Below are 16,978 nucleotides of genomic sequence, written 5' to 3'. Positions count from 1 at the left end.
CCCGTAACACACCTCCCTGTAAGAACTCCTACAAAAGCAGCTGTAGATGGCACGTAGTGGACTGGGCAAACCATGTGCTGATAAAACTTTATTTATGGACACTGACTGAGTTTGCCTAACTGTTGTGTATTACAAAATGTTATTTTTAAAACTATAAAAAAAATCTACCCTGGGGAGTTCTGGTGGCCTAGTGGCAAGAAGCTGCACTGCAATCCCAGAGGAGCACGGTTCAAATCCACCAGATGCTCTGCCGGGGAAGGAGGGACAATCTCCTCCTGTACCAGTCAGATCTGATTTGACGGTACACGCACATGCACAAATAATAAAATAAAAAAAAATAAAAAAAAATCTACCCTAAAGTCTTAAAATTATAGTTAGCTTAACTAGTCTGCCTTGAGCATTACCTTTTTTTTAAAAAAATGTATATTTTTTTATTATTTTTTGTGTGTACCGTCACATTAGATCTGTTTACAGGAGGAGATTGTCCCTCCTCCTCCAGCAGAGCATCTGGTGGATTCGAACCATGCACCTCTGGGATTGCAGTGCAGCTTCTTGCCACTAGGCCAGCAGAGCTCCAGAGCATGTCTTTTTTTTGTGTGTGTGTGTGTGATGTCGTTTAAGGACTAAGTATGGGGTCAAATTGACAAGAGCAACTGGAAAGGTTAGTTAGGGACCTTTGGGCCTATCTTACTGGGGAGGAACAACCAGAAGAGGAGAGAGAATGCTCACACTGTGCCGCTGGTTTATACAGAGAGAAAGTGCTGAATTACACGTGTGCTGGGTATATTCTCAAGACCAGCAAAAGAAACAGTCTTCAAACGTGGGAAGCCCATTCTCCTGCTGCTGGGTTTGCGCCTAACCAGATGGTGGCCAGACCTGACCTGCAGGCCAGACGTGGCCAATCTCTGATCTTGATCCTCACAGTTTATGTCCCTTAAACCTGATTCCCATGGGCAGGACACCAAGAAAGGGCAGGCCAACATTTGAGGACACAAAAGTCTATTTTTATAGCAATACCTCCGGTCCAGTCCACGGACGGCCCTTAGTCATCTGCAGACCGAGAATTGAACTTTTTCCTCTGTGGCTCAATATTTCAACAAGATATAGATCTATGTGGCATCAGAAATGGAGGAAGACTCATCAACAACCTGCGTTATGCAGATGACACAACCCCGCTTGCTGAAATGGAGGGGGACCTGAAGTGCCTGCTGCTGCAGAGGGTCAAGGACTGCAGCCTCCAATATGGATTGAAGCTCAACATCAAGAAAACAAAGATTCTCACCACTGGGCCAACTGGCAGCAGCATAATGGATGGTGAAGAGATCGAGATTGTTAACAGTTTCAGTTTGTGTGGCTCCACAGTCAGCACTCTTGGTACAAGCAGCCAAGAAATCAAAAAAAGAATAGCATTGGGAAAGTCAGCTGTCAGAGACTTCTCCAGAATACTGAGGAGCAACAACGTCAAGCTGGAGACTAAGGTGCACCTGATCTGGGCCATAGTCTTCACAATTGTGTGTTATGTGTCAGAGAGCTGGACAGTGACTAGGGATGATAGAAAGAGAATTGATGCCTTTGAGCTGTGGTGCTGGAGAAGAGTGTTGAATAAACCATAGACTGCCAAGAGAACAAACAGCTTTGTCCTGGAGAGGGTAAAACCAGGCTGCTCCTTGGAGGCAAGGATTCTGAAGCTTCATCGGACATACTCTGGACATGTTACAAGGAGGGACCAGTCCTTGGAGAGGGACATCATGCTTGGGAGGGTGAAGGGACAGCGCAGGAGAGGAAGACCCTCGATGAGATGGACTGATTCAACTGGGGTAATGGGAGTAGGTGTGTCGGAGACAGTGAGGTTGGCACAGGATAGAACAGGGTTTAGGGCTCTTGTACATAGGGTTGCTATGAGTTGCAAGCAACTCAAAGGCACATAACAACAATAATCTATAAGGGAGACAACACCAAGGAGGTACCAAATCCTTAGAAAAATCCTTTAAGATGCAAAGAGTATTGGTAAATGCACAACGAGAAAGCTCAGAATGCAGGAAAGGATAGGAAAGGAGGAATGGAAAAGGGACAGAGAGGGATGAAATGGGAAGAGTGCTGTCACATGGTAGGGATTACAATCAATGCAATGAAACAAACTATGTATGAATTGTTCAAATGAAAACCGATCTGCTCCATAAACCTCCATCTGATTCTCACACACACAAGATGTACCCATGCTTCGAAGAGAAATCATGGGAATGGAAAAGTTAGAACTCCAGGTTAAAGCAGGGACTGACAGTTGTGTCTGGGACTAGCTGAACGGGTGGGGACTGGATAGAGCTCCTGCTACTCATCCAAGGTGGCTTCTTTCCGGAACACTTTGTCCACATCCGCTGATCTCACTGTTGTCAAATACGAGCGACTCCCATGAACCAGAGCGCCCCGGGCCCTGGTTGAGCAGCACCGCTCCCCAGTGCCTCCGAGCTCCCACTCAAGCTCCTCTCTCTGTTCCAGGAATGGACACATTATCCTAATCTGGGTTTCTCCAGCAATTCAGGGCCCATACAATAGCCTTCAAGAAATAGACTCAAGCCTGTTGTTGTTGTTGTTATGTGCCATCGAGTCGTTTGCGACTCATAGCGACCCTATGCACAACAGCCCTAAACCCTGCTCTATCCTGTGCCAACTGCACTGCCTCTGACACACCCATCCCGATTACCCCAGTCACCGAATCAATCCATCTCATAGTGTCTTCCCCTCCTGCGCTGTCCCTCCACCCTCCCAAGCATGATGTCCCTCTCTAAGGACCCGTCCCTCCTGGCAACATGTCCAAAGTATGTCAGACGAAGCCCCAGAATCCTTGCCTCCAAGGAGTAGCTTGGTTTAATCCTCTCCAAGATGAATCTGTTTGTTTTCCTGGCAGTCCATGGTACATTCAATACCCTTCTCCAGCACCACAGTTCAAAGGCATCCACTCTCCTTCTGTCCTCCCTAGTCATTGTCCAACTCTCTGATGCATAACAAGCGATTGCAAAGACCATGGCCTGTATCAGGCGCACCTTAGTCTCCAGAGAGACAGGATGGATGGCGAAGAGATTGAGATTGTTCACAGCTTCAGTTTGCTTGGCTCCACAGTCAACACTCTTGGCACCAGCAGTCAGGAAATCAAAAAGCGTATCACGATGGGAAATTCTGCTGCTAGGGACCTCTCTAAAGTACTCAAGCCTGGGATGAGAATTAAAAAGAGAAATCAGAGAATTTTGTGTTGTTAACAAAAGCCCCACCGAGTCCCCCAAGAAGGGCTCCTGAAGGGACAGGCAAAGCTGACTTCTTGGCAAATGGGTGGCACTGGGACCCACAGCACGAAGGGGACAGAAGAGATGCTTCAGTGTAGTTTTCCATCCGCCTGTTGATTTCCTTCTGCTAAGTGTTTCTTAGTTCAAGCCGACAATCGATCAGAATAAAGGTCAAAGGCGGCGTTCCAGGCGCACCTAGCCCCTCAGCCAGGCGGACAGTCTTCACGCAGAACAGCGGGTTCAGTGTGTGCTGTCGGCCTCTCCTGCCCAGGAACGCGCTCCACACAGAGTGGGCAGCTCACAGGGGACAGGGCCAACGTGCCGGGATCCGGACGCTAAAAATAAGCTTTTTCCACGTTGCTTCTAGCCTCTTCTCTCTCCATAAAGGCCTTCACAGATGGTTCCTTTACATCACTCTCAAATGACTGATAAATATTCATACTTATGGAGATGGGACTGTACACATGCCAACCCCCGCCAGTTAGTGCTGGTATTTTGTTACTACTCGGTGCTGCCCCCTGAATCATCTCCTGTAACTCACATGCACACACCACCAGGAAACCATACTGCCATGAGACCGAGCCTGACCCAGTGTCCGGCAGGACAGAGCAGAACTGACACACGAGGTTGCCAAGGCTGGGAACAGATGCAGTCGTCCTTCTGCAGAGGGGCCGCAGGATGGAACTGCTGACCTCCGGGTTACCAGCCCCCCACAAGCATCACCACCCACATTTGTCTGTTAGGACTAATTGGGATGATGGTTCTCAGGGACCAGTTAGCCTTCTCCTTCTTGTTAGGTGACAATGGAATATTCTGGGTTGTCACCACGGGAACGGGAAATACTAACGGCATCTGGTAGAGACTAACTTTGCTAATCACAGTGGAAGGCACAGCCTCTATGACAAAGAGTGAGCAGACAAAACAGGAGTGCCAAAGCCTGGGGGGTGGGGAACAGGGCAGGAGGGCAGAGAGCAGAAGTAAAAGGAACAAAAAAGTACAAGGTCGCAGCCAAGGAGGACAGCGACAGAGGCACCTAGCTGGGACGTGGTGTACATCTCCCTTGGTCTGTTGATGTCAGGTGCTGGCACTTTGATTTCTCACTCCTATTTGCCCCACAGGGAGCTCTGGTAGTTTACTACTAAGAAGCAGTACTGCTCTTGCAAAGATACGCAGTTTGAATCCACCAGCTGCTTCAGAGGAGACAGATGGTATTCTCCTGAGCAAGAAACGGCCTTTGACAATGCTCTGGAGGGCCAGGTGGCCGTTCCAACCCAATGGTCCAGAACAAGCTGCCCCGTGGGATACGGCAGAAATGCCTCCTACAGGTTCAGAAAACTGACTGGGCTATGCAATGGGCTGCTCACTGACAGGTCGGTGGTTCAAATCCTACAAACACGGAGCCATCTGCTTGTTACATTGATAGCCTCATAGACCTGGTAACAGGTTGCCACAAGGCACCATCACCCACCCACAGACACTTCAGAAAAGTCACAAGAGTTCTGTTCATCAAGTGTAGCTAATGCTATTAAAACAAAGTATGTATGACTGGAAAAAAAAAAGTACAATTTGTAAACTTCCATTTAACAATGTCCCTAATAAAAATGATGCTCCATTTAAAAAATAAAAGGCAAGGAGCTCTGGTGGCCTAGTGGCAAGAAGCTGCACTGCAATCCTGAAGGCACGTGGTTCGAATCTACTAGATGCTCCGCTGGAGAAAGGGCAATCCCTGCTTGTGCCAGTCAGATCTGATTTGTTGGCACACCACCAGTTTAAAAAAAAAAAGGTTGGCAATGTGTGGCTGAAGGGTCACCAGCATGAGAAGTGTGGGCTGCACCCACAGGGGCCTGGCCACGCCGCACAGAGGGGTCAGGGCGTTTTTCTGGATGACCTAGCCAGGACCATCCCTGCCTCCGCACCCGCGGCCTGAGTGACACCTCACAGCACGTTCTAAGGACTATCTGGGTCTCAGTGAGCACCAGAGAGCCACATCACGCCTTCTCTCCCACTGGCCAGCTCACCTGTGGGGGTCCTGTGGGCGGGGGGGCTACAGGGCAGGGTGGACAACCCCCAGTCCTAACATAGGGCTCCTGGTACCCCTCAGACAGCAACGCCTCATCCCCCTGCTCTTGGCCTTGTTTCTTGAAGACCCTCATAACCCCTGGAAATCCGTGCACTGTCTCGTCATTTAGAATAATGAGCCGTGAGTGAATGACCAGTGAGGACAGCGTGGCCCAGGGCCTGACACACCGTGGCTACTCATTAAGCACCCATGAGCGAGAACGAAGACGCTGAACCCATAGGAACGAAGGAAGCTCAGTGTTCTCATGCCTTGTAGGCAAAGCCCCTGCTTGACCTGCTGGGAGGAGGTGAGGCGTCACTAATGCACAGGGCAGCTACTGTGACGGTCACATCACTGTGATGGCCACATCGGTGCCTGGGCGGTTCTTCAGGTGGCCTCCCACCGTGGCCTGAAAACACAGGATGGACTGGATGGGAACCAGGGGCAGCCCCGGGCCAAGGCTCCCACAGACTACAGCTTCCTGGGCCCGAGAGCTCGCATGTAGCTGCTTCCACTCAAAACACTCCATGACAAGTCTCCAGGCCAAGCCAGGTCAGCTGACAGGGCCACAGCTCAGGCCGACTGCACGCGGGAATCCTCCAAGATCTGCTCTGAAGTCCCATGCATGTTCAGCCCTCTGCTCCCAACAGACAACAGGACAACATGTGCACATTAGCTGGTTTAATTTAAGAATTTTACAAAAGGAAAAAAAAACAACAGAAAGAAACTGCCAGTTTTCAGCTTCATGGTGGACAGCACTGAAATGGCCAGGGTAAACTCTGACCTCACCGCTCATGCACGTCCCTGGTGCAACACTGCATCTTCCAGGCAATGGTCGGTCACTCTGGACAAGCGGTGGCACGCCGCAGTGAGGCCAGGCGAAGCGGTGCAGTGTTGTCTCAACAGCGCATGGCCCTCCGGCCTGGACAGAGGTCAGAGGTGCCACTGAAGGGCAGGTCAACACAGAACAACAGACACAAAGGCCCAAGTTCACATGCACTTTTGATTCAGTCAGTCTTTGGTGCTCATTGGAGAGTGCTGTCACGGCAAGATGTGCCACGCTGGGACAGGAAGGAGGGGACATCAGCAGAGGTAGAACTCAGAAAAAGTCCAATTATTGCAGAGACGGAGTGTCCCTCTTCTGCTGAGAGCGGACACAAGCGGTTACCGAAAAAAAAAAATATCCTTAGTGGTTTGCAAACTCCGCACACAGCGTGAGCAGACGAGGGTTCCTGGGAGTGGTGGGCCAGCCATGGTCAAAAAGAAGCGTTACCATCGGGGAGCCTGCAGTGGCCTCGGCTTCTGGCCCTGCGTCAGAGCCACAGCCTGTCCTAGCAAGCAGCCCCTGGGGAAGTCCACCAGAAAGGACTCCTTCTCAGGAGGAGAGCTGGGCCTGGTGTCCGAGAGGACAGGGCAGGAGCAGGACTCCGTCTTCCTGAGGGCCCAGCGGCTGGCCCTCAGTCCCAGGCAGCCTTCCTGCTGACTCCACCAAACACATCGGGCATCTCAGGTGGCCACATCCGGCCACACGAGGACCTCTGTGACAGGCCTCTGGCCACGGTCACTTCAGTCCCTAAGACAGAGATGCTGGTAAAACATCCAGCTGATAAACCTACGTAGTTTGAGTCATTAAACTTCTCCCAAAATGCCATCTTTCCTCAAAGTGATGAGGTCTAGCTTCTTAGGGTGCCAATTGGTCCATGAAAGCAGGCACTTGCCTTGGCGTGAACACTGTAGCCATTGACTGACGCACTAATTCGGCAGACGAAGGGTAGAGGTCAGCCAGGACCCCCAGCGGCAGTGCAGCAAACCCCCAGGCAGTCCTCAAATGCTCTTCATCGCTCTCCCTTGCAGAACCGAGCGCCATGGCTGTGCTGTGAGGACAGCTGTTTCTCGCTGTATGTCCTCCAAGTTCAGATGTCACCAAGGGCACTGCCGCCCTGGCCTGCCTCCCTGGCATCCATGAAAGGCCTCTACCAGGTCACAGGAGATGCACAAAGCTGTGCTCACGGCACAGCGGTCTGAAGGCCAGTTTCTCAAGGACTCTCTCACGTCTGTGAGGTGTGTCCATTGTGGGGAGGCCCGAGGAGGGGAGCGGACAGGCCTCATACAGCAAGAGCCTAACTGAAAGCGTTAGAGGAGCTTGAAGGAAGTGGTGTGAAGTGTACGTGATATCGTAACACAAACGAGCATTAAGTAGCCGTAGGACAGAATCAGATTGCATACACATCCCTCAAGTACAATGCACTGCACGTAGTCTAAATCGGCACAAAAACACAGCCGTCCACATGGTAAGATGTTAACGTGAAACTCAAGCGAAGATGTGCAACAACTCTGGGAATGGACAGGCCCCTCAGCTGAGAAGGCTCTGGTACTTGGCCAGTGTTACAGGGCTGCGGTGAAGAAAGGGGCTAACGGGGTGAAGCAAGGGGGACCTCAACATGTAACTATTCAGTCAGAATCCAGAACATCTCCCGGCACACACCAATGTATTACAGACACGGACGTGAGGGTGGGTTCAGCAATTGGCCTCACACACCCGGGAAGAGGAAACCTGCTGGCCAGCCTCCAGGTGTGCCTCCCTCCCCAGGTGCCAGTTCTCACTAGCCCACTGGTTTCTGGTTCACAACTTTTTGGCTCTGGGCTGCGGCCAGCCATCACCTAGCATGCTTGGGCTGTTTCAGTAGTGAAAGGTGGGTCCCCTCCATGTGCACAGATGTGGGGTGAGCTGGGGAGAGCAGACACAGGAAGGGGTGTTTCTGCTGCTAGGGGCCTGCAGGAACCAAGTGTCCTTGACTGGGCTCCTGCTTGGTGGACACGTGGCAGCACTGTTCTTAACCAAAGTAGCACGTGGGTGTTTGTTAAATGCCAGCACTTGGGAGGGGCCCTCCAGGTTCTCATCTACTGGCTTGCCCCCCCATGTTAATGCTGAAGGTGGGAGGAGGGGGACCACTGCTCTCAACAGAATCCTGCCTGAGAGGAAGGACCAGACAATGAGAGCACGGGGGGGGGTGTTTCCGGAGGCCACAAGACAGGACTTCCAACCAGCAGGTGCCTTGGAGCTGGGTCATCGACATTTACCCAAGCTGGAGCAAACCAAAAGGTTTCTAAAGTATCCATTCACTTGGTCAGAATAAATACACTTGTAGATCACCCATCCCCGCACTGGAGGGATGCTCTAATCTATACGCACATGTAAAGAAAGAGGGCGGTGCCTACAGCTCAGTGGGAAGAAAGGAGGCAAGAGTTCCCAGGTTTTTTATCGGGTCTGAAGGAATGCTCTGAGGCTCATGGACAAGATTACCACAACTCCCACTCAACAACAGAGAGAAAGCCCGCGGCAGAGAGGTGCTGGGCGGGGGACAGCGAGTGCTCAAGGGAGACCATCCGAGCATCGCTGGTCAGGCACCCCACGGTTGGCTGGACCTCTGTGCTCAAGGCTGTACTAAGATGGGCAAAGGCGTCACAGAGGCCAGGTGGACCTGCTGCAGGGCAAACGAGGCCCACTCCCTCTTGGCATTTAGGGCCTGATTTTATGAGCTGTGGGCAAGATGACTGTAAGAGGTGGACCCTGGGCGCAGTGTCTTGTCCTATGCAGGGTGATCTCTACCAAGGTCACAGTGTGAAGGTCACGTGCTCGCCTCAGGGAGGGGGATGGCAGGCAGCAGGATCTGGTACCACCACGGCCCAGGTCACCAAACCTCAGTGCTGTCCCCTTATCTGCTGGCTGCCTGCTGGAGGTTTACCATAAGGGAACTGCCTGGGCCCTCTGGGTCTTATTTTCATGTTCTAGAGTAGTTTGCACACGCACGTGTGGGCACACAGTCCACCTGCTGGGGTCAGCGACTAGCAGTGGAAAACACCATCAAGACAAGCACACCCGGCACTAGACCTTGGACAAGCTGCTAGGACGAGCCTGCGAAGCTGGTCCACAGCGGGCCCAGCTCTGCCTTCTTCCCACTCACTTCTCTGGGGGCAGCGTATGGGGCGGGGGTCCACTTTCCTTCTCTTGGCTGCTGGCTGGACTGAGGCAGGGGATGTTGCGTTCTGCCAGGCAAAATGTACCAAAGGAACAGAAACGAGCCTCACAGCAGTGTCAGGCACCAAGAAGTAAATCCATGACAAAACTGGCGGTTGGCTGGTGTGGCATAATCAGAGTCCGGCTTAGGGACAGGGGTGACATTTCTAAAAATCTACCAGGTTCCTATCACTAAGCCAGGCTCCGGGGGATAGTGGGGGGAGGCAACAGGCAAGAACTCAGCTTTATTAACACTGCGAAGCTGCTCCCCGCTCCCTCACGGACACTGTCCACTGTGAGGGACACTGTGAGGAAAGGTATTGCCTGGGACGCCAAGGCCACACCATGCCTCGCGGAGCTGGTCACGCTGCCACTGGGGCAGTGAGGCCTAAGCAAGAGCCCACTTCTGGTTAGTATAAGAACTTTTTATTTGACATGTACAAGATTTTGATATCTTGCAGCTTTTGACCAGGTTTATTATACAATCTCAGTTTTAATAGTGCAACTTGTGCAAGCAAAAAAAATAATAAAAAGATAAAGGAAACGAAAAGACCAACTGTCCCCTCAACTTGTTTATAAACATCTATTATAGGCGAAACAAAACTTACCCATATTATAGATAAGTGTCTATTCACATTTGTACATTACCATTTTTAACAATTTGAGATAAACTCTACAATGTCTTACAACACAATAAACAAACTTCAAGTTACTGAGTAACGACGATAACAACGAAAAGAAAACATACAGCAGGAGTCGCACGCGGCTTCCTCGGTGTGGACTTTTTAACTCAAGTAAGGCTTCCTCTCAGGAGGGACAGAGCAGACAGAGTGAAGTCAGAAAGATTGCTTTTGCAAGATGGAAGCCAATTTGTACTTCTGTCTAAAAACTAGCTTTTTTCAAGTTACGCAGGATGAATTTTAAGAAACAGGCTTGTAGCCATTTCTGCAGCACACATTAGGAATCCTATCATTATACATTAAAAGAACTTTTCCATTTTATCATACACACATACACAAAGAAAAAGGATGTACTCACAACCTAGGGTGCTGGGCTGGGCTGGGGCTCGCAGGACAGAAGCGAAGACCCAGGTAGAAACACTATAAAAATGCAATAACCAATGCTGTACATCTACAAATCTGCTTCTCTCCATGAACGTGACCTCTGGTTAACTGTGTATACGCATGCTTTCAAGACATGCAGTGTCAGGAAGAAATGAGAGGAAAAAACCCGAACGCACGGTCTGCACCCTTCGTCTCATGCTCTAAGAAACCTACTGCCTAAGAAGTTGGGCAAAGAAACCAATATATATTCTCTATATTTATAGACTGAAAATGCATGCACCCGGGGAGAAGCCCCAGCAACGGCGTGGACGTACTGCATTAACCCTGAGAACTGAAGAACGTAAAAGTAAGGCCAGTTTGGGAAGTTCCAAGCATCTTAAACCCACTGTGGTTTGTTGCCTTTGACAAACCCACAAACGGACAGACAGACAGACAGAACAGACACGCGCACACACATGCCCCTCTGCTCATCCACAGTCAAAGCCGTCGGGAAGTACCGAGGGGAAAGCAAAAGGAGAGCCAGTGGCCCACTACGGCACAGCCCACAGCGGCACGTCAGGCCCACTGCGGCATGGCTGACCTCCATCCTGCTCTCTTTTCCAGCTTTGGCCTTATTCCCCTCCAAATTAACCAGAGAGAGAGCACAACTGGAAAAAAAAATTTCTTTGGAAACTGTCCCTGATTTTTATGCAAATGATATGCTTCAACAGCACTGGAGACACCCCGTGGAAAGCTGTCTGCTCTCTAAGCGTTGCTCAGGTTGGTGAAGCTCTGCGGGTGGTGCTGCTGCCACAGCTGCTTCCTCTGGACCGCAAGCTGCTGAGACTGGTCTGAAGTCGACAGGAGGTTTATGAGCGGGGACACACAATTGGCCGGAATGATCAAACCTGCAGTTAACAAGAAGGCATTAAATTAAGGCTGCATCCAGGCGAGACGCAACACACCTCACAGCAGATCCTCAGGCCAAGACAGTAAACACAGCAAACGAGAACTCAACACAAGACCAAAGGGCTACGTGGTGGACAAGATGAAGCCCGTTCCTATGAACTAGCCTCCTCAGAAGCCCCACTCTAAAAGTTCATCACTGTAAGGACTAAGGGCCACTTGGCCTCAGCCAGCGTATTTTCAGTCATCTTATTTGCATGTGGAAGCTGGGAAATGAATGAGGAAGACTTGGTGCCGTTGTTTTGAGAACTATACCGAGTACACCGTGACCATTCAAGAAGACACAAATCTGAAGAAGTGCATCCACAATGCTCCTTACAAGTCCCCCGGAGGAGTCCTGGAGAGGGCTCCGTCCCTGGAGAAGCACATCTCACTCGATGAACTGAGAGGTCAGTGAGAAGAGGAAGACCCTCAACCACACGGTGCTGCGGCACACAGCCTGACGGTGAGCCTGGTGCAGGACCAGGCAGGCTGTGGAACGTGGCCCCTGGGTCCCAGGAGTCTGAACAGACTCGACAGCTCCCAACAACGTGTCCTCTCACTTTATTGTTGGAGGAGCACTTCATTACCTCTGTAAAACGCATCTGCAGACCCCCCAAGAAGCCTGTGAACAGCACCGGCTTCTCCGTATCACAGTGCAACCCCAAAGACTGACTGCAAAGCAAGAGAGTCAATGCTCTCATGCAGCAACAGTAACAACACAGGCAAAGGGTACGAACGGTCCGGGTAAGGACACCCCAACTGCCTGTCCACACACTGTGGGAATCCACGTCTAGCACCACAGGTAGGCTCTTTTTTCAAAGAAGTTGGAGAGCCAGGCTTCAATCGCCTTGGGCAAGTACCACCATGGACTGGGTCCTAGTAGCCTGGTGGAGGCCAGTCCGCCCGCCTCTGCCCATCCTAGGCCCTGCCTGGCACCAAATCATCACTTGGGCAAGGTGGCTCAGCCGCACACCTTCATCTTCGTCTGCCCGGAGAAGGAAAATCTGGGAGTGCTCTGGGTGAGAGGCTAAGCTCAGTCCTCGGTTCAGGCGGGGACAGTAAAGAAGGGGAGCAAGGGGAGCCGAGAGCTGCAGAGATCCAGCACCAGAGCCTCTGCCAGGACCAGCGGAGTCAGAGGTCCCGCTTCAGTCAGCCGTCTCCACGCTCACTGCCAGCAAACACGTCAAGGGGCCGAGATGGCAGATGCAAAATGAGAACACAGTAGGGTTTTCTGCAGAATGCAAACAAATAAACCAAAGCAGACTCACCCACGATCCGCTGTCCGTCCTCCGTTCTCAGCCGCACTATCTGCATTTTCACGTTTGTGCCACTGACCGATGCTAGGACACCCTCAACTTTTGTCCACACGCTCAAGACAGAGCCACATAGTACATAGTATGTGCGGCAGCGAAGACCTATTTCACAAACTAATCCCAGGCTTGCTTTTTTGCAATTGCCACGCCTAGAAGAGACAAGGAAGCAGGAGTGAGGACTGTGTTTACATAGACACACACATACAAACGTACGTGCACACGTTCAAAAGCTCACACTGTCCACCCAGATTTCAAATGGAACGTATCTCTACATTTTACTTTCAGAAAAATGACTAAATTTTTTAGATGAGAATCCTTTTGGCCTCACTTGATATCCTCTGTCCAATTTACCACTGATTTTCAAAACTAAAGTTTAATGCTGGGGACCAATACCTTGTGGAGCAATTGATCTACTGGTTCTGCTGTTGACTATCAGCCATCAGTTCTGGAATCACCCTAGTGGTAACCCCCCCAGCCAACAAACAGAAAGGAGAACAATGTCGGTAAACAGAGGAGCAAAGTCCTAATGGCAATGTTTTCACAAACCAGTACTTTTCCAAGCACTCATTCAAAGTCACCTTAATATACACAATGTACATACTTTTCTTGACAAAACTCGAAGCAAATATTTTAGGACTTCTATAGGTTAACTTGTAAAAATCATCTTACAGGTTTTCCCCAAGTTAATTTTCTGACAACTGGCAAGCGGCACTGCTTGAAGCAAACACATTTATCCACCTGCAGGAGGCAGCTAAGCAAATGTGGCTGCAATCATCTACCTGCTATAACTCTTCACAAAGTCAGCGACCCCAGGAACACTGGTACCCCTTTAGGGGGTGAGAAAACAATCAACCAAGACCCAGTGATGAGGAGAGGGCACCAAGACAATGTCTGCTCCACAGACCTCCCAGACACAGGCCTGGCTGTGTGAGCCCAGCCCTGGAAACAGTGACTCTGTTTACACCCTTCTCCTGGATGATTCCATTGGATCCTGATGGCAGGCTGGAAATAACAAAGCACCAAGGATACTAACCAGTAAGCATGGGTACAGGTATCTGCAGACGAGTTGTACTGCTCTAACCAGTGCGCCCGAGCGTCCTCAGAGACCACCTGTGAAGATAAATACACACACTTCACCTAACAGTTCTACTCGAAACACGCCGCCTGTCTAACCTCGTCTCCAGAGGCAGCCAACTGACAGGTACTCCTGCACAGAAAAGGCCATCTTCCATGAAGGTTCAGCTCACTGGTGTGTAGAAACCACTGCTAAAGTTAAGCCTAGAGGTGTGCTTCCGATGAAGGTAGCAGGACAGGGTCAGTGTGGTTCATTTCCCTTCATCTGAAACATTTTTGTAGCTATGTGGCAACTCATATAGTTTTAAGTAACCAAGCTGTAAGTTCAGTGGCCTATACATTAAAACTGAGGTATCAACAAGTGTGAGTGTCTACCATCACTTCCCTCCCACCTGCCGCCCCAAATTCTTGAAATATAACCAAATAGGAAATAAATGGCAAGGCCATCTATCTGGACACAAAGTTTACCTAAACACAGCCTCAAGGTTTTACTGCAAAACAAAGACTCACATACAATAAAACACACAAATGAGAAAAATACCTTTTTGTATTTCTTTTTAAGATCAGAGTAAATTTCTAGTTTTAGCTGTTTCCCAGTATTTGGTCTATAAACTAAGAAAAGCTTCTTTTTAGGGTTCACTTCTTTAACCAAGATGGCAGTTTTCTTGTTGTTCCTTATCTATATTGAAAAAGAAAAAGAAAATCCATAAAGATTAGAAAACATATATATGTTTCAGGATGTTAGCTTCTGACCCACACAGCAGCAGCCCATACCACCTCACCTGGAAGATGGTCACCTCAGAAGGGTGGCCACTCACTCAGGCCTGAGTGTCAACAAGGCCACACACCATCAACCCAGCAATGTGCCTTAATTCTCAGGGAGCCCCTGACAGATGAAGGGCTGAGTTATTTGAAATGAAAATTCTGTTTTAAAGAGGAGGGATGCCCTGCTTACACTTTTCCAGTAGCCGGGATCATGACCCAAGCAGCCACATGGGGACATGTAAGCATGACAAACTGTCTACAGAAGAATCCAGCAAGTGGACCAATGAGGCCGCAGACTCAGGAACCAGGTGTATAGATGCTGAACACCAGGCAGACATGGAAAGAGGAAGAAGCAATCATGAAGGGTCCAGCTTGGGTAAGGGTTTTAACTTTTAAACACTGGCCCTATGAGAGAAATTCTGAAAGAAAAGCATTTTCTAAAAAGGCCCTCAAAAAGAACAAAATAAGTCTCTTTTTAAGTGATGTAAAGGGCGTCTAAGCAATCTCTTGAGTAAAAAAACTGGAGAAGAAAACTTTCAAAATGAACATATTTTCTCAATTCTTCTACACGATAAACTACTGTTCATTGAGTCAGCTCTTTGAATGAAGATAACATTTCAAATGATTAAAACAGAACTAGGGGAGCTCTGGTGGCGTAGTGGTAAGGAGCTGCAACTACCATCCCAGAGGCAAACGGTTCGAATCCACCAGATGCTCTGCCGGGGAAGGAGGGACAATCTCCTCCTGTACCAGTCAGATCTGATTTGACGGTACACGCACATAAAAATAATAAAGAAAAAAAAAGAAGAAAAAAAAACAGAACTAAAAACCTAACAGTCTGCTTTTCTCTTCATGGACATTAAGGAGCCTTTGTTACTTGTTTCCAATGGTTTGATATGGTTTATATAACCAAGAGCAAGTCCCAGAACGGCAGTTAAGGTGAAGATTACATTGGAAACTTTTATCATGTCGGGAAACACTTCCCAAGCTCAGTATACTTGGCTGAAGATGCAGCAGTGTGCCCTGCCCTGCGTGCCCAGCTGGCCTCTTCACACCACAGTGGGAGCAGAGGCACGGTCATGGCGTCTCAGGCAGGAACCCGGGTTGGGGGTCTATCAGGACCCGCTTTGGGCTGCTAGCTGCTAACTGAAACCACGTCAACTTCTCGTGGAGCTTGTGGGTTGAGTCTGCCGGCCTTTCACAACATGCTCCAGAGAGAATGATGAGGCATTCCCCACCAGGTAAGAGAGTCCGAGGGGATAAGAGGGTGGTGGAGACTTCAAGCAAACTTGTGATGGGAACGCTGCTCAGCCACGTGTGCCCCCCGTCACGGCAGTTCCGGGGCCAGTGGCTGCATCTTCACGCAGCCATGCCTCTCCTGAACCCACCTCAAGCCACTCTCAGGCAGTATGACCACATCCGGCTGAGCTGAAGAGAGGAGGAGGGTTTCCACACCATCTACCAGTGCTGGCGTGAGAACAGTCATACAACTCAAAGCACAGAAGCAGGGTGGCTGAAGTGTTCACACACAAACAACTCCACGGGGTTGTGTTTTGCTACAGATATTTTCCACACCAACAAAAATGAAAATGAATTCTAAACATCTCCCAGTGCTTGAATATTGACAGTAATTTCTAATGAGACGCTAAACACCACCCTGTGTTGTGCGCGCACACACACTCTTTCTTTCCTTAGTTCTGTCCACGGGCCAGCTAAAAGGATGTCACTACACTAAAACCAGACAACTCAGTCCTGAAGACGTGAAGCATTATTAGAATTAAATGAGGTCAGTTTAGTATAAAAAGAGTTCAATAATAAAGGAAACATTAACTCTAAAGTTGTAAGCTTCTAATAATGGCTCACAATATACTAGATGAAAATTTCTAGAAATGAGTTAAGTCCAGGCGAGCTCTGGTGGCCTAGTGGCAAGAAGCTGCAACTGTAATCTCAGAGATACACGGTTCGAATCCACCAGATGCTCTGCTGGAGAAGGAGGAACAATCTCCTTCTGTACCAGTCAGATCCGATTTGACAGTACACACAAAAAATAATAAAATGATTTTTTTTTAAAAAAGAGTAAATCCACAACTGCTAGATTATCAACATAACATGTATACTTGGAAAATCAGTGCAAACAAACCAGGTAATGCCCAGGCTGGACATGAAAAAGCACTACACAGTCCACCAGGTCAGAGTCAAAAACAAAACAAAGGACCAGATGTACCTGTAGTGACAAGTAGAAACCATCGTCCGGTCCTGTCATCTCGGCCCACATCTTGGTTGCTTCCTCCCAAGACATGCCCCGCTCCACACTAATCTGTAATCGGAAGGAGGGAAATGACATTCAGGCCGCAACACAGAAGAAACCGACACCTGAAGGGGAAAAGGGTCCCCAAACTTACCGTGTACAGCTCTACATGTCCAGAGGTTGAATATCCAGGAGTCAGAAACTTCTTTACATCACTTTTCCTCACCTTTTC

General features: G+C 49.5%; 1 protein-coding gene across 1 annotated transcript in view; it reads right to left on the bottom strand.

The window, feature by feature from the left end:
• Positions 1-11,163: 11,163 nt before the first annotated feature.
• Positions 11,164-16,978, bottom strand: part of SBNO1 (strawberry notch homolog 1 (Drosophila)) — a 34,698-nt gene continuing 28,883 nt past the window's right edge. The window contains 6 exon segments of the mRNA XM_006894694.1: positions 11,164-11,306; positions 12,615-12,808; positions 13,693-13,769; positions 14,275-14,412; positions 16,723-16,815; positions 16,901-16,972. Coding sequence (XP_006894756.1) covers positions 11,164-11,306; positions 12,615-12,808; positions 13,693-13,769; positions 14,275-14,412; positions 16,723-16,815; positions 16,901-16,972 — 717 coding nt within the window.

This window comes from Elephantulus edwardii, unplaced genomic scaffold (genome assembly GCF_000299155.1).
Source record: "Elephantulus edwardii isolate Elephantulus edwardi_28Jun2011 unplaced genomic scaffold, EleEdw1.0 scaffold00148, whole genome shotgun sequence".
NCBI lineage: Eukaryota > Metazoa > Chordata > Mammalia > Macroscelidea > Macroscelididae > Elephantulus > Elephantulus edwardii.
The sequence above is the reverse complement of the archived record's forward strand: the minus strand, read 5'-3'. Positions and strand labels throughout refer to the sequence as shown.